Source organism: Meleagris gallopavo, chromosome 7 (genome assembly GCF_905368555.1).
Source record: "Meleagris gallopavo chromosome 7, MGAL_WU_HG_1.1, whole genome shotgun sequence".
Taxonomy (NCBI): Eukaryota; Metazoa; Chordata; class Aves; order Galliformes; family Phasianidae; genus Meleagris; species Meleagris gallopavo.
The window spans coordinates 23,051,801-23,074,513 of NC_139410.1; the positions used below are offsets into that span (position 1 = coordinate 23,051,801).

The following is a 22,713-nucleotide window of genomic DNA, read 5'->3' on the forward strand; positions in this document are numbered from 1 at the left end:
GAAAAGAGGGATTAGTTTTATATGGATATCTTGTCATTTTTCACGATGTAACTTCTTAGTACTTGCCACCGCGCTTTCACAATAAACAAGCAACGTTTGCATGTATTTATAAGGCAGAAGAAATAATGCATTTTCCCCCCGTTTTTCAGATCAGCCACTGGAGGGCGACATGATCCCAGTCACACAGGTGAAGCTCTAAGCTGCTAAATTGGGTAGCACGCACCCAGCAAGCTCTGCCAAAGGCAGCAAAGGAATTTCTGCAAAAAGGTATGGTAAAAAATGAGACGATCGCAAAACAGAAGAAACCAAATTGTTTTGCTTGTATTTTTTAGGTTGTGCTTCTTTTGGAAGCTCGATTTTAAGATTTCTTCATACATCTAAATCTATTAAGCTGTGTTTCTGTTGAGGATGATGTTTTCATGAGTTCTAAATCCCTGGATTAGCCAAAGCATTTCTAAAGGAGACTATGTGAGACCCACTCAGCCTGGTATCACAAGATGTGAAATATTTCCCACTGCTAAGTAACTGGAAACCTGACATGTGTTTCTACTATTGAAATAACTCTGGCAGACTTTTCTGGATTAGTTGTTAAATCCATTACAACATATGATTTCTTTGTTACATTTAGAAGACTATCAGCAGAGTATAGTTATTAGAAATAGTTTGGCGAGGTTGAACTTCAAAGCACCTGGATTTCTCGAAAGAAACTGAGAGTTCACATCAGATACTCTTGTGCTGGAGAAAGCAAAAACACAGTGGGAGAATATAAGACGGAATGTTTGAAAGAAAATAAAGGCAGTGTTTTATAAAGAGGTACTAAGTACACAGTGAATGTCAATAAAATGAAATGGCAACTCAGAAGGCAAGGGAAAGCACATGTTGCTGAACAGAATACAGCAAAACAATATTTTGCCCAGGAATCTTGTATTAGCTGCTACCGGGTTATCTCAGAGGCAAAAATTCATCTTGTTCTCCACATGCTCTTGGTTTCCCACTCTTTCACACCTCTTTTGTGCTGTTTTTATTTGTTGCCAGTAGCCATCCAGCTGTGTTTTCTCCATCAGTAGAAAGTGTTTTCAAGCAGGGAGATTGTACTGGACAAAATAGCTAAGATAACTCTCTGCGTAAAGGATTTGCTTTGTGGATGCAGAAGCATAAGCCTTTAGTATTTTCCCTGTTTTGCCTCCACTCCTCCCCAGCAGCACACACGTATGCACCTACGCACACTCAGGCTAATTAGTGGTCCAGTTTAGTTCTCATAGCTCAAGGGTTTGTTCCTTATCCATTCAACTGGCCCACATGAGGGAACAAGAATAGTGATCAGTGATGAACAAGGCTCTTTCCAAGCTGGGAAGAGAGGATCCCATTTTAAATTGCCATTTATTTGCATGCAGCTGGAGGCAGATTGCAATTAGACTGAAAGAAGTTTGGAGCTTTGAAGAAATATGTTTTTGTTTATTTTTAAATAGACAAAGCAGATGTTAATTTTTAAATAATTTCCTCTTGAAATAAGTGGCAAGTTTAGCCATCAGAAGAGGCCTGAGTTTAAAGAGCCTCAAAGCAATCCTGCCTAATTGCTAGAATAGGTACAGTCACAACCACCAGGTGAAGCTCTTGCCTTAGAAACTGTTATAATATTAAAGTTAAATGCTTCAGTAGTGTGTAATTGCATTGTAGAGGAGTTAGCATTACTAATGTTGCTTTCACTCTCTAACAGTAGCTCTACTGACACATACTTGGTGAGATCTGAAATGTCATTTAGCAATGGCACTGCATGCACCCTCGGAGGATACTGCTTACTATATTTAATATTTCACTTTTTTTTTAATACGATAGTATTACTTCTGCAGATTTCTTAAGTCACAGGAGAGCTCATGGATAAGGAAACGATGGTTAAAATTTCTTGCATTTGTTAAATGTGCAACCCTTGCATGGTTAAAATGTTAAGGAAAATCTCCATCATGACAGAAGGATTGCAATTTTAAGGGCAGCTCACTACAAATACATTTAAATACATTCTAGAGAAAGACATTAGAAGCTGACACTTCTATAGAAAAGTCTTGCATTTTAGAAAGATGTACTGAATGGATGCCATATTCTCCCTAGAACAACTGCTCCAGGAGCTGCTGGATTCATGCCCAGCACTGGTACTGTAGAAGTCACTCCATTTACTCACAGCATTTGGGTTTGTTGGAATCTCATCTGTAGGTGATTCAGGTAATCAGACTGGAGTAAATTAAGCTATGCTTGTGTTTCATCACAGTGAACTAACTGGGGAAGAGAAGACGTGAGGGGACCTGATGGCAGTTTTTCAGTATCTAAAGGGGAGCTAAAGCAACGGAGACAGACTCTTTTGCAGGGTCTGTGGTGATCAAACAAGGGGAAATGGTTTCAAGCTTAAAGAGGGTAGGTTTAGGTTGGATATAAAGAAGTCTATTCAGTGCAGGTGGTGAGGCACTGGAACAGGTTGCACAGAGACATGGTTGATGCCCCATCCCTGGAGACTTTCAAGACGAGGCTGAATCAGGCCCTGGGCAACTTGATCTAGCTGTGCATGTCCCTGTTCAGTGCAGGGGAGTTGAACTAGATGACCTTTAAAGGTCCCTTCCAACTCTAAGAATTCAATGATTCTGTGAACATGCTGTTATTTTGTAGTAGAAATAATTGACTCACCTTATCACTGTAGCAGCATTAAGGTTTTGGCATGTATATGAAGACAGTGAATACAGCCTTGAAATATACTGAGTACAGTATACATTACTGACAGAGAATCTTATAATAAACCAAGCCCTGAGGGAGCATGTTGCAGAGGAGGATGTGGGATTTTCCTATTGCAAAGGAGAACATTATGAAATTCAGTTCTTGTCCTTTTTTGTCTCGTGAAGTTAAATTTCTAGCTGAAGGAATTGGTTGGAAGAAAGATCCCTAAGACAGAGATCACGTGCAGGCAGAAACATTTTATCTTGGAGGGCTTCAGGTCAAATTCACCCCTAGCATACTTCTGTCAATGGATGCAAACCACAATGGATTTTAGCTGCTGTTTTGGGAGAAAGGTTTTATGTTGTAGCTCACTAAAAGCAAGGGTGTATTTAAGCACTGGGAAAAATACTCTGTTGGTCTGACTTGATGCTCTCTTTATTTTAATACATTCTGACAGACTTCATATACTGTTTAATGACAAGAAATTAAGGAGACTGAAAGTTAATGGAACTGAGTGACCGAGGGGGATCCAAGAGAGGCCTTCAAGTCTTTCTCTGGGCAGCCTGTTCAAGTGCACTCACACTTCACCCATTTATGTGAAAGGATGCTTTGGGGCCTTTTTGAACTCCATGGCAAATTACCCTGTTATCAGACACACAGCAGAAGTCCTCCCTCATCATTAAAGAGCTTCCTACTAGAAGAGAGAGCATGCTCTATTGCAAAAGACAAGCAAACCTTCATCTATGTGATATCCCTTCTAATTCACCAGATTAATTGAAGGGTTGCTTTTCCAAGTGAATTAGATCCTTTTTATTTGCACATAGGCATTTGTCAAATGTCAGAATTTTTTCCAGCCTCTCACACTTTTTTGTGTGTTTACATTTCCATACAGATAATAAATTCAGATGGACTGATCAACTTCAGAAATGAATCTGAATTAATTTAACCATCAACACATCTTTGGAAAGAATTAGGAATTGCATTGGTCCCTCACACAATGCACTGCCTGGGACAAAAAGGGCTTGCATAAATTTTGAGCAAAATTCTGTCTATCACAGCTGTACATCCTCATTTCATCTTTAGCAGTACTGCAGTTACATGCTTCATTATTCAAGAGCAGTTTGGAATGGGTTTTCTTAAGTACTGGTTGCAGCTTCAAAAAGAAATCCACAGAGGTGGCCACATGGTGCCCATGGAGCAGCCCTTTATTATAGTTTGAGTGAGGGATTGCAGGACCCCAGCCTTGGGGTTTAAAGCCCAAGCCTGAGAGCTTTAAAGAGAGAATTCAGGAGACATGTTGTGGTTAAAAGCATAGTTCACAATGTGACTTCCAGTCACCTCAAAGAAATGGGATGAGAAATCAGCAGGCAGAATTGGTACCTTCTTCCCCCAGGGGAAATAAGTCAGTCGCGCAGATTCATGTTGATTGGTGCAGAGGTCTTCAGTAAAAGTCTCTCCTGCTACTGACTACTATACTATAAAATCGTTAACATTTACATCAAAGGTGAGAAATGCAAAGGTTAATGACTTAATTCTCTGGGCTTGCTACCTCCATCTCACCCCACCACACCAGGAAGACAAGTGTCCTTCACCAGCCTCTTAATTAGAGGTGGGAATTCCCCAATGTACATCTGTTATGCACAGAGTCCCTGTCCCCCTGCCAGATTTCCCTGGCAATGTTTGCAGTAGGCATCACACCAGGAGCACCTCACTGGTATTTCCAGCTGTTGAGTTGGTCGTGACACAGCCAGTTTGGTGGGCCCTACATCAGTTTTAAAGCAAGCAGGTCACCTTTTGGCTTAAAGAGCAGTTACACTGAGGCTATGCTAACTGTAAGCTAATGATTTCATTTCTCTGGTTTCCCAGAGATCCACATCTGCTTTTTAGAAGAATGACAATGCAACTATGTTTTGCAGGTAGGTAAGACTGTAGTAACTGTGAAAGAACACAGTGGGTGTCATCTAATATTCAGACACCTCAAATAAAGAACTTTATCAGTGGATTCTCCTTTTGACTTACTGTAACAGACATATCTGGAGTAATGAGAGATTGTAAGACATCTTCCCAGCAGAGCTGCAAATAGCAACTCCAAGTCACAGACACACAGATCGTATTTGTACAGTTAAATGCACTTCTTATTTTGATATAGAAGCCAAACAGATCCAGATGAGTGAAGTTAAACAAGAAACTACTCATTTGCTATGAAGTAAAAACAGAAGTCAGAGCCCAAAAGTAACACATTTTGGGGTAAGCACAGGTTAGTAAGAGGTGAAACGGAACCATTTCAGACACAATTTAAATTGGGTCTCCAAAGCTAATGACTTATAATCAGTTACCAGCATAGCATGACAGTGTCCACCCCACAGCGCTGTTTTTAACACAAATCATGAAGAGGCATAAAAGCAACATTCTTCTAAGCCATGTAAGTTTTTATTCTCCACCCAGGCCAGCAAGGGTGGGAAAAGGGAATGCAATTAAAAAATAACAATCAGCAAACAAACACTATCTTTACTTAAAATTTCAGACTAGAGCAGCCAGAAACACACTCAACAATCAGAATCACTGGAATTCCCTGCAGTTTGGCAGTGGCACATAAGCAGAAATTATTTTTGAGTTTCTGAAAGCAAAGGTAGAACAAGACAAAAAACTTGTGCTTTCTTCTATTACAGCAAGTGATTATGATTATATATTTTGCAGCAGGCAAACAGCTCTGGGGATAACAAGCAAGAGAAAAAGCTATCCAGAGTTGTTTTGAGAAAAGTTTGAATAAAACTTTCAAAAATAGCACCAGAACTAACCCCAAGCTTAAACCAGCTCCCATTAAAATGAGTGGCAGAACACCCTGATTTTAATGGGAGCAGAGTCAAGCTTGGTTAAATGTAATAAAGTAGAAAACACATGATTAATTATTCAAGAGTATCTTCAAAAAGATGGCCCCCAAATGATTTCTCTGTACCCAGAAGCACAGCTGCCATGGCAGAGGGAGGGCAATGCAACTTCTCTGATGCTCCTTTGTGTTTACATAGCAGTAAGAAGCACAGATTTGGTTTTGTCTCCACTCTCACAGGCTGTTTGCAAGCCTGAAATCAAATCCTGCAGCTCAGCAGACATTGCACAGTTGTACTCTGTAACTAGCTAGTATTTATCCTTCGAGCCCTCTGTAAGCCTAAGGCTCTTTGTGCTACTGACCCCAGCCTTTCGTCCAGCCTTGAACAGCTGCTGTTTAGCAGTGACAGCTGAATTGGGTTTTCTCCCTCCGCAGTAATGCATGCTTGCCAGGCATCCTTTCCCCACTTGTTTGCCACATGTTGGCCAACAAACACAATCCACTTCTTTCACACTAGCAGTGTCCCTCCAGTCAGAGAGTAGGAACACTTGCCAATGGGCCTTCCTCCCCATTAATGCTTGCTAAGCATCACTTCTTTCCACTCGCCAGCCCCGTGGGAGCCTGCTATTTCCAAGGGGAGGAGTATTAAGCAGAGTGGCTGTGCAGGGTCACTAGAGACTGCTGGCACTGCAGCTTCTCTATAATTTCCAAGGCATATCAAGCTCGTTAACTGGAACAGCTTTGTGAAAGATATTTCATTGCTTGAGACTCAGCCAGTTAAAACCGAGAGTTGTGCATGAGAAAGCAGCAAACAGCCTGGCTGTACTTCAGCAGAGGAGTACCTCTGCTTTGTCAGAAAAGCATAGGGCCAAGCCCACTCTTGATATATGACTTGTACACTGCTCACACTGGTAATTCTCAAACCAGCTCTAAAGAGGTTGCTTTGGCAGGACCTCCCAGACCAAAGATGCAACAGCAACTTCACTTATTCCTTAATATCAGGCCTACAGCATCAGATGGACTTGTTTATCCATCACATTCCCTAATGTCCTGGACAGGACAGCCAGTCAGTGCAGCTGTGGGATCATCCTTTGAGTGCAACACAAAGCATTAAGTCTTGTGACATCCCATTTCTAAATGTTTCTCTTAGACACCTAACAACTACAAGCAGCTCCCCCTCTGGAAAGGAGACTGCGGTAGTGAAACTGATACAGACATGAGTGACTGTACAGTCTACATGGACTGCACACTAATAAGTTACCTACCTATGCACATGCAAATTGTGAACCCTTCTGGGCTGGGGTTGAGCCAGATTTTCTAGCAGCACCAGCTGAACTAGAGCACTCAGGAGATTTGTGATGTCTCACATATGTAACTCAAACCCCATTTAGTCCACCAATCCTCTCCTTTGCTTTCCTCATGCACTTTTTAGGCCAAAACTTCAACAGACAACTGCAGTCTGAACGAAGAACTTTTTTTAATTCTGATTTTTATTTATTTTTTTTTTTAAACAGACTATTAATTTCTCCAGCCTATGGTGACCACCTCAGCCTGGCCAGGGAGCCCACTAAGATGCTAAACAAAGTCCCAAAAGAAGGGAAATCAATTATAAAAGGGGAGGAAGATGTACAATCTATTGCTCTTCCATGTAATTAACAAGGAAGTGGGGTGTGGTGAGGCAGATTTCTGGAGCTGGGGCACTAATGCAATTTGTACTGGTACTAACAGGGACATTCTGCATGTTCAGGGTTGTTTTCTTTCTGAATTAGATGGTTCAGCATCTCCTCCATAAGGGCAACTTGAAAACAAGAATCACTTTTTGAGATTTTCCCCATTTCAAGCAAATTTCAGCCTCACCTCCATTAAAAAAAAACAAAACAAACAGGTGCCATCAATCGACATATACACTGCAGTGACATCCAAACCAATCATATTCCTCAGAGCAGCTGTTTTTTCCCTGTTTTCACTGCATAACCAGCTGTTCCCTTGCATAAGACTCCTGTAGGCCACCCTCTTTTAGGAGGGCACCTAACCAAGTCAGGTGTGTCCTAAGGACATATATTTCTGTACCTACAGTCACCTGAGGGTGCTTGCTGATATGCTTGTCCATTCCCTACACAATGCATTATTGAGCAAGCACTCCACTGCATATGGTTGAAGGTCAGCAAAGATCTCAATGTGCCTTTGTCAGAGATTGTGCTGTGCTCTCCCTGAAAGATTGGGCACAATTGTTGTAATGCTGTTTTTTCAAATTGATGCTGTCTCAGAAGTTAGCTTACCTGAGAGGTTTGCTGTATTTTTTTGGAAGGACTGAAAAAGGCCCCTTTCTAGGAAAACTGCAGGAATATCACATTTTGCAATTTAGCCTTCACCTAAGAATGAGTTCCTATCTCCTGAAGTTCATTCCCGGGGTTGAAACTTCACTGGATCATAAGCTCCCTGCTATGTTCTTTTCCCTAAAAGTGATATCTAATTTTACTGAAATGGACTTCTCAGCTCATATCTGCCACCCCAGAACAGCCCAAGTCCCACAGATCTGCATTTTCTCACTATTTCCCAGAGTTATTATTAGCTAAGATAGATGACAAATCACTGGAGAACCATGCATCTGCCCACCCAGACCACACAAAGCTAGCACACTTGCATTCTGTGACATTTAAAGAGCACTCCCAGCCCAGTATTTAAGTTTGTTTTTAAATATATATATATATAAAAATCAGTGTCATTTTCAAGATGAAAACCACTCGCATATGACAAAAATAGTCAACCAGAACAAAAGCTCAGACTGCTGAAGTATCAACCCCCTGTGCAGAGCTCTTGCCAGAGAGACTACCTGAGATATTGTCAGAATCTAGCAGCTCAACAATGCTGTATGGAGAGCAATCTTCCAAACCTAACTTGCTGCAGAGCCAGCCACAGAAGCCCTTCTCCATATCCCTGACAGCATGCCACCAGTCCCCAAAGGACCACGATACCTGGGTCACAGCTGAGTATAGACCTAGGGAAAAAGACACAACCATGATTATAATTGGGTAGAAGATGATCAAAAAGGGGCAAAAGGTGATTTTGTGCCAGAAGGTCCTCTCTTCATTGTACACCAAGAAGACGTTGTACCATGTAATGGTTCCATAGTAGAATGAAACCACAAAGGATACTACAAAAACGATGGGGAGGCAGATGATGGTCCAGAGGACAATGTGGGGTCCTCTGTCCAACCCAACATGACATTTTTTCTTCTCAGGTACATTTTCTTTAGGAGGTTCCTTTGACTTAGCCAGTTCCTGCAGCTCTTTGTCTGTTAGTGTGACATGGATGTCCACCATCTGACCCTTTTTCTTTCCTCTGGTGATTGTTCCAGTCAAGGTGACGTATCGGCTGTCTGAAGGCATGTTCCAGACACCTACAAACACAGATAAAGTCATCCACATTAGATTTCTTTTCTGTGTGGTTTATTTTGTGCAACTCCCCAAAGATCTTGGACACAATTAGACAGCACAGATGGAGTTATAGTTAAATAAAAAGATGGAACACAAGTAGCAATGCATGATAACAAAGATTATCATAGAAAAAGAATAGCCGGTAAGGAAAATGACAGGAATTCTAGATGACAGAAATCACAAGGGAGAAGACTCCAGCATATGCACAGAGGACAACACAGGAAAGAAAAGTGCTCTGGGAGCATGGGGAAGAGACAAGACAGAGTAAATGAATAAAAAATAGTAAGCCTATTTTCTCTGCTAGACTCCGATTTATTCCTCAACAGCATGGATACCTGAAGTGAGTTAGCTGAATATGAACAAGATCTGGGAATAAGTACATGCACACATGGAGTTATACTTGAATAGCTATTATTCCACTTTACATTTGCACTATATCAATCTAAATTAATTTTCAAACTTTAGAAAATCATGAAGTCTCATATTCACAAAGTCTCATATAATTACATTTGCATTTTAAAGGATCAAGAAAGGCACCAAATAGGAAAGTGTTGGGATATGCATTCAAATAAGAAACACTTTAGCTTCCAAGTGACATTGGTTTTGGACAGTCCCTGCAGTGGCTACTGGGCATAAACTCTTCTGCAGTTCTAAAAACATGCTTCCTCCTGCACTTAATTCTGAGTTGCTTGGAAGGAAGTAATCAGAGGTTCTTGAAGGGAAGCTGAGCAGTGGCACACAAAAACAGAAAGACAGCAGAGAAGCATGAAGGTTGGGGTTAGGATCATGGGGAATCTGGTGTGGCTGAAGGGCCAGGAGATTGCATCCACATTTAAACCCTTCTCAGTCCACAGTGCTGACTCACAAGAGGATTAGCTGTGGGACCTGCTGCCCACAATTCTTTCCCACAAGGGTAGCTGTGACAGGCATCCAAAGTGAAAGTGGCTGAGATGTACTATGATGACCTTGCAAATTAATCAGTCTTAAAAAGGAAGCTGTGCTGAGACTACACAGAAAGAAGGCAAGAGCAAATCTGAGATAATGAATAAAACTTCTTATTGCAGCTGAAGCCACTAAATCTGTTTCCATCCTTTCAATTAACAGGCAGTTGTTTTAGGCATGGAGGGGTATTTGGCCACAGCATCATACATATAAAGTGTACTCAGCACTTCTCTAGATCATCCCTATCTATTGCATACATTTAAAACCAAGAGCAGGACAACAACTAGCATCTGCAAAGAACTGCTGAAGATACCTCAAATCAGTCTGTAGTGATTTCTGTTTCATAGTATTTTCATGGATGAATTCAAACTCCTGGTGTCTTGGAGATGACTGGCCCCACAGTCACTTCCATACAAGCTCAGGAGGATCTTGAAAATTAGCTTATCTGTCTAGCCTGCGAAAAGGCAGATCAGTCCCAGCATTAACTAGCATAAGGTGCAAATGAGAGAGGTGGGAAAGACACCTCAAGACCACTGCAGATGTCTCTCCAAGCGTGTAGGCACATGATACTCAAATGTAAATAAGGGATGTGCCTTCGTTATGTTGGGGTGCACTATTAAGAGGAAAGATTCCCTGCCACAACAGATGCCATATTAAAGAATACCTGCTTCTTAATACCACATTGGTCTTAAGGAGTTTTATTTGAGCCAGGATTTGTCTGGCAACACCTGGCCATACATTCCTGCCCAAGGTCTACACTGTAAGGCACTCAGAGACTAAGGAAGAGGACTCTGTGTTTCTGTCCCTGTGACTCCTACCATCAGCCTCTGTACCAACCCTGGTAAATCTTGTGAATCCAGGAAGAGGCTTATAGAGCATTAATTCCTCCAAACACAAGTATTTCTAACCTTCATCCTTTCTGATCTTAAAACGGCAGCAAGAGCTCCAACCTTTTCTCGTAAACCTGTCTTGGCTGCCAGTGACACCATTATTTATGGAATGTGAATGTTCCCAGGGATACGTACCATCAGTCATGGACTGACCCAGGAACTTGGAGCCTTCTTCAGAACTCCTTTCCCCTCCTTCTTCATCTGCTTGCTCCTCTTCCACTTTATTCTCATTCTCTGACCTATACACTATTACTGACTCAGGACGGGACTCTTTCTTCTTCTTTTTCCTCCGGTCCATAGTGGCTTCTCCATCAAAGGTGACAGTGGTTGTCACAGCCCTCCTCATAGGTCCATGGCAAGGGCTGTGGCTTCCAGATTTGCTCTCTTTTTGCACTGTGTCTTCTAGCCCACTACTGCTCTCAAGCACCTCACTTGGCATCTTGTAGCACTTGTTGCCAGCCTAAGTTCCTGCACTTAGAAGTCATTCATTCAACAACAGTCCCACAGATGCTTTGTTTTGTTAAGATGTCCTACAGCTGATATCCAAATTATGCACTCCATTCCCAGCCTAAAATGAGAGACAAGTCAGAAAAAGGGTCTATTTCACACCGAGCAGAAAAATTTGACAAAAGTTTTGTATAAAGGTTTACTTCCAACAGGTTTAAATATCACCCGCTGATCTGATCTTCATTACTGTCATGGATACATGTCATGTAATATCACCTAACCTTGATTCTTAGATTCCATTTTAAATATTAGAAAAAAAAAAAAAAGATACTGGAAGGGGAAAGAGTTTATAACATTTATAAGATTAAACAAGCACAGCTTATTCTATTTTTTTTTAATATGCCTCTGCAATGCTGAAAGCAAACAGAAGACAAAAGTTTTGGCCCACATGCATGAGAATGAAATATTGAAGCCAATAATATCAAGACAAAAATCAAGTTGACTAATTTAAAGGAGTGGCCCAGCTTAGAGACAACAGCAGCAGACACATCCTACTTTATGACAGCTGTATTGGTGCCAGCTTTTCTAATTTTACTTGTTTTCTAATTTACTGCCCATTGTGAGGATATTACAAAAAGTAATCAAACAATGTCAAAACAAATGATATTTCAAAGTTAATTAATTTAGCGTCGTGCAGGTCTATCAGACCTCAAAATATAGCATATACAGTAGATGTAAAGTAAATTAACTACTACTCAGATGACTTCACTGAGGGGGATTCAGAATGACAGCAAAGTCTTCTGACTGTTCAGGGACAAAAAACAACAATGTTTCATAAATATTTTTAACAATTATAAATTATTTCTCACTCAAGCAAAACTACCAGTAATACCAAGTGACATTTATCTATGGGAATGCCACATAAGTAGAATTCACATGATTAAACATGCGTCAAGGCAGTCAAGTCCTGTTCCATGAATCTACCGGACACAGGATTAATGCTTCTCAGGATTCTTAACATTTAGAAAAAACAGCTGTGCCAAATATTCATGAAGTATTTAGGTACAATTCTAACTACAAGGAATAACATTTTAACAACTCCGAAGAACTGTGCTGAACAATTACATATGGAAAAGAATGTGCTGTCCAAATGTTTCTCAAACTCCAGCAGCTTGGTTCTGTGGACACTGCCTTGAAGAACCTGTTCCGTGCCTGACCACCCTCTGCTGAAGGCCCCATTTATGTCTTGCACACTCCGCCCCACACACAGATGCACAAACTTTTAATTGTATCTTGCTAATGCTGAAGACTATGACCAACTGACACTGTATAGTCCTTTGTGGCTTTAAGAAACTCAACCAAAACCAATTCAGATTGTTTTCTGCATTGCAGGAAATACATCTCCCACAGCGAACAGACAACATATAACATGGAATCAAAAGTCATTCTGCACATCCTAGAAGTTAGACTGCTTCTAAATCACTGGGCACAGGAACATCTTGGACAGCTATATAATATGACTGGCAACAGTCTGTTTAGATTGCCGTCTGAGATCATACATGCCATGCAAAAAGCATATGCCTGAATTTGCAGAAAACATCCCCATCTCCAACCCCAACAGAAAATGGAGCAAAACATGTAAGGGAATTTTGCCCCTTCTGAATATCTGTAGAGAAATAATGCGTTACTAAAAGAAATAACCTGCCCCAAAGAAGTTAGGAAGCAGCAGTTCCTCACTACAATCTTGTACCTCATCTGCCTGAGGAATGTGGTATTTATATCTGTTTTGAAGCAGTGTGCAAATAGCCAGTTTTTCCACATACCATGATACGAAAGAGCACATGCAAGAAACTTCACAGTAAAATTTAACACTTTGCTTCCAAATTCTCCCCTTTTATCTCCAAAGAAAACCAGCCATTAGCTTCAAAGATAGCAAGCTCTGACTCTTAAACAACTAACATGAGCAGGACTCCACAATTTTCACATGTCCATGGCAATTACAAGTTTTCATTTAATGTTTTTTTAAAAATACCTTTATGGGAGAAGTTGAATCATTTTATTCTATGGAATAAATTAATTATTTGTAGCAAATTTGTGCAAGAGATCCAAATAGATTCTAACATTTTTCTCAGACAATCAGCAGTAAAATGTTTTGTCTCTATGAAATCGCAGTGACCTGACTGATCCTAATGAGTCCGAGACCAATGTGATGTTCCCCTCCAGAAACTGGAAAAAGAAAGCAGGCCCAGAGTCACCATGAAACTGAAAGCATTGCTACTTGAGCGACCTTCTAAAATCCTGGACACATGAAAGTTAATTTGGGATTAGATTCCCAAATTTCCTGAGTGCAGTTTCCATGCTCAGCTCCTACTACCTTGAGTAGGTGACAAACTGTCACTAAAATTTTAAGAAATCCAAAGCTAAAGGCAAAGATTTGTGGTTAGGCTTTTTTTTTAAAAAAAAAAAAAGTTCATCAAGCTGTGATCTTCATTAAGAAGGAGAAATGTGATGTTACTTTTTGATTTGGCACAATTCCAGATACAATTGTTTCTGGAAATCTGTGTCCAGTTCTTATCCTCATCAGTCAGAGAGAATTCTAGTTATTGAGCAGATGTGTATGTTCCCTACATCAAAAGAAGAACACGGTAAAAAAGATCCCTCTAATCCAGCAAAGGAAGATGCAACAAGATAAAAAGCTGACAGAAATACACAGCAGACGTTAGGTAGGTGTTTTAACAAATACATCCCTCAGGGCTTTGGAGAACTGAACCATCACTGGAAATTTCCAAATCTAGACTGGCTATCTTGGCAGCAGTTTGGTCACTGATACTCAACCAGAAGAGGTATTATTGTAGGGTATCTTCCACTTATATTAGGGAATTATCAGATTAAAAGAACACAAGGATCCTTCCTGATCTTAAGCTTGTTTTCACAGTAGATGTATTTCTTTTCTCAGCTGTTTCTGACAACACAACTACTGCCCATTCCTGACCTCCTGAAAATAGCATCTCAAAACACCACTACCAACCCCACATTTCTCCAAGCTGCTGCTAAATCAAACAAGTTCACATTTGATTCCCATTTTTGCTGGGAATATTTTCTCCACATTTATGAACAAGAAATGGGCTCCTGTAGTGTATCACAATAGACATTAAATATAGTCTTTCACTGTTCTTTATGTCTCCTGAGAATGAAGCAAGACCTCAGCACTACACAACCATCCATACCACCAACTCTTTCAACCATGCATACTGAGATCTCCAGCCCTCAAAGCCTTGCTGTGGGGCTGAAGAATGACAACTGCTGTGCAGCTGATACAAGTAATGACATCTCCCACGTGGGAGCACAGAGGAAGACAGGAACCAAGTAACTGTGTGAGAGAAGGAAAAAAAAAAAAAGGTGAAATTTTAGAGATGGTTTATTAGCCAAACAATTTGTTATTAATCTCTCTGTGAAAACAGAAGGAAAACCCTGGGGAAGTGGCTCTGCAAAAACACTCAATAGGAGAATTTTTAGAAGCACAGTCTTCTGTTACTATGCAGGAAAGAAACTGCTGCATACAATTCCCGTGACAATAGTAGTCTTTGACATACAAAACAGGAGCCTAAAAGCTTGGTCTTGCACCACTGAGGTCAAAGGAAGCTTTTCCACTGGCTTTCAGCTGCTGCTAATAGAAGAGAAATTATCCAGTTTGAATGCAGACAGGAAGAAAGCATTACACCACAAAATCCTTGATTTTAAATCCTTGCCACTGCACAAGTATTCTTTTCGACTGCTCAGAGGAGACATAAGAGGAAAAAATAAAAAGTAATGAGGAATATCGATTTTTATTTTTATAATCACATAACACATGTAAGAACTGGCACCGTATCTTCATGCACATCCCATAGGAGTTATCTGCAAGAACAAAAAATAACCTGTGACTTAGTACTGACAGTTACCCAGAACAGGGAAGAGATCAAGGCAAATTTACAGCAAACATCTGTCTTGAAAGAGCTCTCCAACCATAGGTTGTCCCTCACTTGCTCCCTTCATTCCACACCCTCTCCATCCCCAACATCGCTTCTGATTTTATACATGTGTTTCATAAGTGCACATTAGCCAAAAGGTTAGTTTCAATTCCTAGTATTTTTAAAGTGTTTGCCTGCTGTCAGATTGTACATATAAAAAAACAGATGGTATCTGCTTGGGGCAGATCTGTCACCAATCAATCCTGGTATGACAAAACAAAGTGGTCCAACACAGGACATACACATTCAAACCCTATAAAATGCATGGTAAGATCTATATAAGAAAGCACATTTAATTCAGACCATATGCTAGGAAAGTGACAAACAATAGGGCTCACCCAAATGATTTGTAACCATCTTTCACATACACATCCTCATCATACCCTGCTGAAACTGAGGACAATGCTTATCTCTATTTCAAGGTAAAATGGCACAAACTAGATCACAGTTACTTGAACCTAGCAAATAGCAAGGCAGTGATGAATGATCTGTGAGAAGGAAGGAGAGAAGAGCTCCTTCCTACCAGTAGTTGGAGCTGTGCAGCTTGCAATGAACTCATCAGGGAGATTTATCTTCCTGATAACAAGCCTTTTGCATTTTAGAAGAAAATGAAACATTATTTTCAGCTAAACAAATCCCCTCATCACATTTGCCATGTGGCCACATCCAGAAGAAGGAAGTGGATGAAAAACACACCTTATGGAGGTGGCCCATCACAAGGCTGCATTAAGCGATTGCATAGAATAGCAAGAGGCACAAAGAGAAACACCTGCTTACGGTCTCCGAGCAGGGTAGGAGAAAGCAAGCAGCAAAGCTCATAGATCACATCTCTCTTTACTTAATCCACAAGCTTCAAAGCATCTTTATTTCTTATTAAAAGAGAGATGAGAAAAAAAAAGATCATATCCCTGAGTACGCATCAAAGAGGGAGCAAAATTCAAGCTGGACTGCCAAAACCATTAAGCATTAGAATAGAGAGTATAACACAGTAAGATGACCTCTACCACCAAAACCTTTATGGGTATTTGCTAGTGGGGCTCCTTGCCAACTCTTCGGGATCTGGAAGTGCTAAAAGCTCAAGCTAAAAGCAAAAGGAGGAGCAGGCAAGTGATACAGTCCACACACGCAAGCATCCTGATTTATCACAGGCAAACGACTCTGCCTGTCACCAGGCAGGATTTGTGCTAGTGCTGTCCCACGCTAAGGCTGCTGAGCAGCTTCTGGGCCAAAGCACTCGGTAACAAGAACCTGGCCAGCACAGATGCAACTACGCTGAAGCTGCATTCAGCAAGAATAGAGTCATTCGGATTTGAACGGATGGCTCACCAACTGTGCTGCCCTGCTGCTTAGCTCAGGACCATCTCTCTCCAAGCCCTCCTCCATCCTTTATGTGAAACACCCAAACAGTTACTAATGGCTTCCTACAGACAGGGCCAAAATTAAAACAAAAGTAGGGAAGAGAAGCTTTCCACTAAATTGCTTCAGGATGACATTTTCAAAGGCTTTTTAAAAAGTCAAGATCCAATTCATAAAAGAGATTCTCTAAAATGCCTTTTTTTTTTTTTTTTTCCCCTCTGTTCCATAACTTTTCCAAATGTCAGGGAATAATAACTGCTGTGTAGATAAGCATTACTGAAGTCCAGGAAACAGGATACAAGCATAGCTACACATTTTTATATTTAAAAAACTACCTGATCATTTTTCTTGCATACTAACTGTAACACGATGGAAAGCCCAAGAAAGCAAGCAGCAGGAACTCAGGCCACAGCAAATGATAAACTCAGATTCAACAACGAGTGCAGAAATAAAGAAAAAACTGTTGACATTCAGAAGGCCTCCAGGTAGGCAGAGACTCCAAGCAAGACATTCTTACCTACACTGCCAACCCTTAAATGAAGTCTGGGAAGGGATGGATCCTGACTCCACCCCTTTCAGTCACTCAATGCATTGCATGCACCTGAGTTGCCCCTGCCTTCCCACCAGGTGCCCATCACTGGTTCAAGCTGTGACTTAATTGTTTCCACTACACTTATTACAAATCCCCAAACTCTGCTGGTCTACCTTTATTAAGAGCAAGCACCTAAAGTGCTGTATCTCTCTTGTCTCCTCGTTCTTTGTCCAGATTGCTAGAAGAATGAGGAAAGTACCCAAAGCTTCCCAGTACTTCCAGGGGTGAGATCTGTTTCCTTACACTAATTATACTTTGTGAAAAAAACAATGCATGGCACATGCATGAGAGCCTTTAAAGGGAACCAAGACTTTAAAAGGACCATGACTTGGAAATGGAGGATGGTCTGAAATCCTCAAAGCAATCCAAGTGGTTTAGATCTGTATCTTGAATAAATTTAAAAGATGTCCCAAAATTTCTAGATAAAGAAAAAATGTGCTCACTCTCTCTTCCCCTATGCTACCCCTCACTTAAGCATTTGCCCAAAGTCATCCTGCACCTTGAAACAGCAGATGCCTGTTGTAATTCCTGGCTTATTTACCTGGACCTTGTTGGGCTATATGGTACCATAAGATGAGTAGAAACAAGTCAGTTACACCCCCTCCTACTTCTGTAGCAATGTCCCAGACTAGGATTGTCATAGCATCTATTTTTGTGAAACATCCTCAATTGGAAGGCTTTATATTAAGCAGGATTAGAAGACGCACCATGAGCTTCCTCCACACACCAAACTGGTGTTGTGCTTCCTCTGGGCATCTAAGCAGATGCCAAGAAAAGAGTAACAACAGAGCAAGGATTATCTGAAAAATACTTGCACAAAACTACATCTTCGAGTTCTTACTTGGTCAAGATATTTAGGGGCTTCAGATCAGAGTTTTATCTGAGCAACACCCAGCTGCATCCCGGGAGATGCTAAAGAGGCAGACAGAGAGAGAGAACTGGAAGGTCCCCTGGGAATGATTCAGGATTGTTTAATGCATTGCACAGTAAATATAATCTAAGATACTTAGACAGTATCTCCAGCAGCAGGAATTAGTTGGCTCAGGGGACTCTCAATTGGATACAAGTGCAGACACAGATCCATGATGCCAGCTTATTAAAAATGCAGCACTTTCAATTGCAGACAAATGAATGCTACTATATCATATGGTGTCAGTGAGGTGTGTGATTATTTAGAACATGTAGTTACATACCAATTTCAAGCTATTTGATACTGGTACTGGTGTGATTACAAACTCTACTTTCAGTATGGTGTCTCCTTTTTAATCACTGAAGTGAAATTCGTAGGGATACTGAGGAAAGAGGATGTGCTCTGAAAAATCCTGATTATCTCCTAATTAGACTGCCATCCCCCGAGATATCCTGAGAGATAAGGATCCTGAGAGCAAAGTCCCTTCCCAGTGGGGAAGCTCATGAAAAGATGGATTGGCCAGAGAACCTGACCATCACATGGGACTGCCCAGGAAGCCAGAAATCACGAAAGGCTCTTGTGTGCCAGCAGGAGATGATGAAAAGAAACAACAACCACAGCAGAGAATGTACAGACAGGAGGTGAGAGTGGCAGGGACTTCTGAAGAGGCCCTTTGTGTGATTCCCATAGAAGAATCCAGAGAGGTAAGGGAACAGAAACTCATACTATTTTTCATTCAGTTTGGGCTCAGTCCAGATATTTCTTGTAATAAGCATAGCAGGGTAGAAATGCTTGTTATACTTTGTGTAATTTGGCATCCTAAGAGACAAAAGACATAAACCAGCAGCATCCATGGGAGTGGGGTCTGGAAAAGCAGCAGCAGCCAGAGCTGGAGCCTGGCATTTTTTCTGCAGGCTAACTACCAGAAACTCTATGTCATAAACCATTTTTGAGTGTAAGGTTTTATTTCTAGCACTAGGATATTTTTCATTAAATCTCCTCTGCTTTTACCTCTCTGTGGTACTACTGGTCAGGATTTGGATCCCATTGAGGTTTCTGTCCTGTCTGGAGCCTGCAATCAGGTTGGTGTTTAACAACTCTGAGACCTTCCCCTTGCCAACATAGATTATGAGCTGTTGGAGGGCACAGAGTGACTGCACAAAACCGCATGAAGGACTGCAGGCTATAAGGAATATTAAAGCAGTAAATGTTCTGCTGGGATTTTTAAAGTGTGGCAGAGTGCTGGACTGGCAGATGTCATCAGCTGAATAGCTGAGCTATAGGCTGGCAAAGCACAAAATCGGCTTTGGACAAAAGCAGCCTTTTCTAAAAATGCAGAGTTTCCTATTCATCTCAACAAATTGAACTAGTTCATTCAAAGCTGAGACAATATGGGAGCTGAAAAAATAGGAGAGCTGGTTTTTCCTGTCAATCTATAAATACAAGAGGAGATGCTAAAGAATGATGTGCTAATTGCACAACTCTGAAGAGCTGACAAATGGAAAAAACAACAACTGATGAATTCTTTTTCCTAAGAGTGTAATTTTAATTTTAAATGGTTAATGTTTAGGTGATAGATACATCAAGGAAAAAGTAGGTCTTAGGAAAAGAAAAAAAAAAAGAAAGAAAATGAATGCTTTGAGGCTTTAAATGCAGATTTACTTTCTCCCAGATACAACCTGCCATACTTACAGTTAGAAAAAAAGAACGTCTGTCTAATCAGACACTATTTTCTAATACACAAAAATAATACACTAAATTTACAGAATAACATAGAGGAATACCTTTCTGCTTACTGACTTTACTGCTATGGCTGCATAGTGACACACCATCACATTTTAATGGAACCAGCAAAAGGAAATGAACATTCCTTTGTGAATAACAAAGTACAAGTGTTAGAGAAGATAAAAATTGATTTAATAAGATTTTCTTCTTTTCAGCTTAAATCGTTCTGAATTTAAAACACAGACATACAACCAACTCACACAAAGATATCCTTGTTCTAAAGCCAACCCGCACAACACTGTGAGAACACAGAAAATATCTGTGAAAATTGGTTATTTCAGCTCAGCTGTTTGTGGATCGATCTTCTACCCGAAGGAGCTAAGTGCTAAGGAATGGCTGCCCCCTCTTCTTGCTCCCTTGCTCTTGGGTCTTTATTCCTTTCCCCTTTATCCTCCTGCCCATCACTCACGGAATCTTACCTGATGATACGAAGTTGGGAGGATTGGCTGACACTCCTGAAGGCTGTGCTGCCATTCAGCGAGACCTGGACAGGCTGGAGAGCTGGGCAGTAAGAAACCGGATGAGGTTCAACAAAAGCAAGTGTAGGGTCTTACACCTAGGGAGGAATAATTGCATGCACCAATACAGGCTGGGGGATGAGCTGCTGGAGAGGAGCTCTGCAGAGAGGGACCTGGGCGTCCTGGTGGACGACAGGTTGGCCATGAGCCAGCAGTGTGCCCTCGTGGCCAAAAAGGCCAATGGCATTCTGGGGTGCATTAAGAAGAGCGTGTCCAGCAGGTCGAGGGAGGTGATCCTCCCCCTCTACTCTGCCCTGGTAAGGCCTCATCTGGAGTACTGTGTCCAGTTCTGGGCTCCCCAGTACAAAAAAGACAGGGATCTCTTGGAAAGAGTCCAGCGGAGGGCCACAAAGATGGTGAAGGGCCTGGAGCATCTCCCCTGTGAAGAAAGGCTAAGTGGACTGAGTCTGTTTAGCCTTGAGAAAAGAAGACTGAGAGGGGACCTGATCCAGGTTTATAAATATCTGAGGTGTGGCGGCCATAGCGGTGAGGCTGGGCTCTTTTCAGTGGTACGTGGAGACAGGACGAGGGGAAACGGACATCAGCTGCAGCATAGGAAGTTTCGCATGAATGTGCGTAAGAACTTCTTCACGGTGAGGGTGACGGAGCACTGGAACAGGCTGCCCAGGGAGGTTGTGGAGTCTCCTTCTCTGAGATATTCAAGTCTCGCCTGGACGCCTACCTGTGCGACCTGGTGTAGGGAACCTGCTTTGGCAGGGGGGTTGGTCTCGATGATCTCTAGAGGTCCCTTCCAACCCCTACAATTCTGTGATTCTGTAATGTGTTAAGCCTCTTCTTTATGGCATTTCCATGGCTACTGAGAAATTCCAAAACCTCATGGGAAACAAGTTACTTATCTCAAAGTGGAAGAAAAACCCTCTGACTGGGCTCTCCAGGAAATCTAACAAGCAAATACTACAAACAGTACCCAGCCAGATTTTCCCTGTCGGCCTGTGGCTCGAAGATCTAGTTCACTAGTACCAGTGAGTGCTTCTCTCTGGGATTAATTAAACATCTCGCTGCTACAGCCTGCCTTAAATATGTAGGGCATCCAGAGACAATTAATGGGGATCTGTGGAGCCTCCAGACTGGGGAAGATGATTGAAAGAGGGGGAGGAAAAAATCTTGCAATGTCATCCACTATATCTTGCCTCCAGTAACACCTTTAGAACATCAAAGTATTCTGCACATTTTAACCCATCCGGAAGGCAGCTTTGGTCACCAGGCTAAGTCACTGTGCAGAGATCTGCTTCTGCCTTTTCATCCTTTGCTGGGTGAGCATGGACAGGCCGCAACTTCTTCATGCCTCTCTTTCTACACATTTAGAAAAAGGGAATTCACTTTCCTGTGAAACCAAACTACAGGATAAAGGCATTATCTTGCAATTTGCTTTGATTTAAAGTATGCTCTGGCAAAAATAAATGAGACCACTTAACAGATGAGAAAAGCAGAAGAGACACAGCGAATCTCCCACTTCATCAATGCATGTTTCTATTCTCTCTCTCCACCTCTCCTAAGGGAAAAGCGACAGGATGCAACTGAAGGATACACTTTTAAATATCTATTGAAAAAGACAGAGGAGATGCATGGAAGGACACACATCACACACACATCACACGCACACACCCGGGCACATCAGCACTAGTTAAAGTCACCTGCAAAGCACCAAGATGCTCTGCCACCTCATCGTGGGGCAGATGCTGACTGCCCTCTGTATCAGCTGAGCTCACCGTGCATTTTTAAACAAGAAAACACGATTGTGGCATCACAGCACAAAATGGCTATGTTGGGGACACTGCGGGCTGAGCTCTCCTGCTCCAGGAGACCTGAGACAACATGGAAGAACATGCAGTGCTGGGAAAAGTACACTTTCTTCACAAATAAATAGAAATGAAGCACAATGCGATAGACTACAACACAATAAAACGCTCCCTTTAAAGCCAGCGCGCTACGGACGGATCCAGGTGGAGGGCTTTGTTGCAGGGAGGCAGCAGGCACGGGCGACCACGAGTCACCGGGATGCTCCGCTCGGCTCGCCGATGCGCCAGCACGGCTTCCTCCCGCAGTCTTACCGCCGGACATTAGCGGGGGCCACCCTGAGAACGAGGAGGTGCCGCGGCCCGCCCCGAGGATACCCGCAGCCGCTTACCTGCCCGCTCCGCCCGCGGGGCCCCGGAGCCGCGCCGCCGCCCGCTCCCTCCCGAGCCGCCGGGGCCCCGCGCACCGCCGCCGTCCCCGGCGCTCAGCCCCGGTGCGGGCGGGGCGGCGCGTCACGTGGCGGGGCGGCGGCGGCCCGCTG

The 22,713-nt window shown here is 42.0% G+C and overlaps 1 protein-coding gene across 2 annotated transcripts; it reads right to left on the reverse strand.

The window, feature by feature from the left end:
* Positions 1–5,108: 5,108 nt before the first annotated feature.
* TMEM169 (transmembrane protein 169) lies at positions 5,109–22,709 on the reverse strand. 2 transcript variants are annotated; one of them, XM_085228912.1, is made up of 3 exons: positions 22,564–22,709; positions 10,932–11,364; positions 5,109–8,927 (listed from the first exon to the last, which is right to left on the reverse strand). In XM_085228912.1, the coding sequence occupies exons 2-3, from the start codon at positions 11,233–11,235 to the stop codon at positions 8,308–8,310; spliced, it is 924 nt and encodes a 307-aa protein (XP_085085038.1). In that variant the 5' UTR covers positions 11,236–11,364; positions 22,564–22,709; the 3' UTR covers positions 5,109–8,307. The 2 variants fall into 2 exon arrangements, with proteins under 2 accessions (XP_085085038.1, XP_085085039.1); XM_085228913.1 differs by lacking the exon at positions 22,564–22,709 and adding an exon at positions 20,316–20,577.
* Between the last annotated feature and the right edge of the window lie 4 nt (positions 22,710–22,713).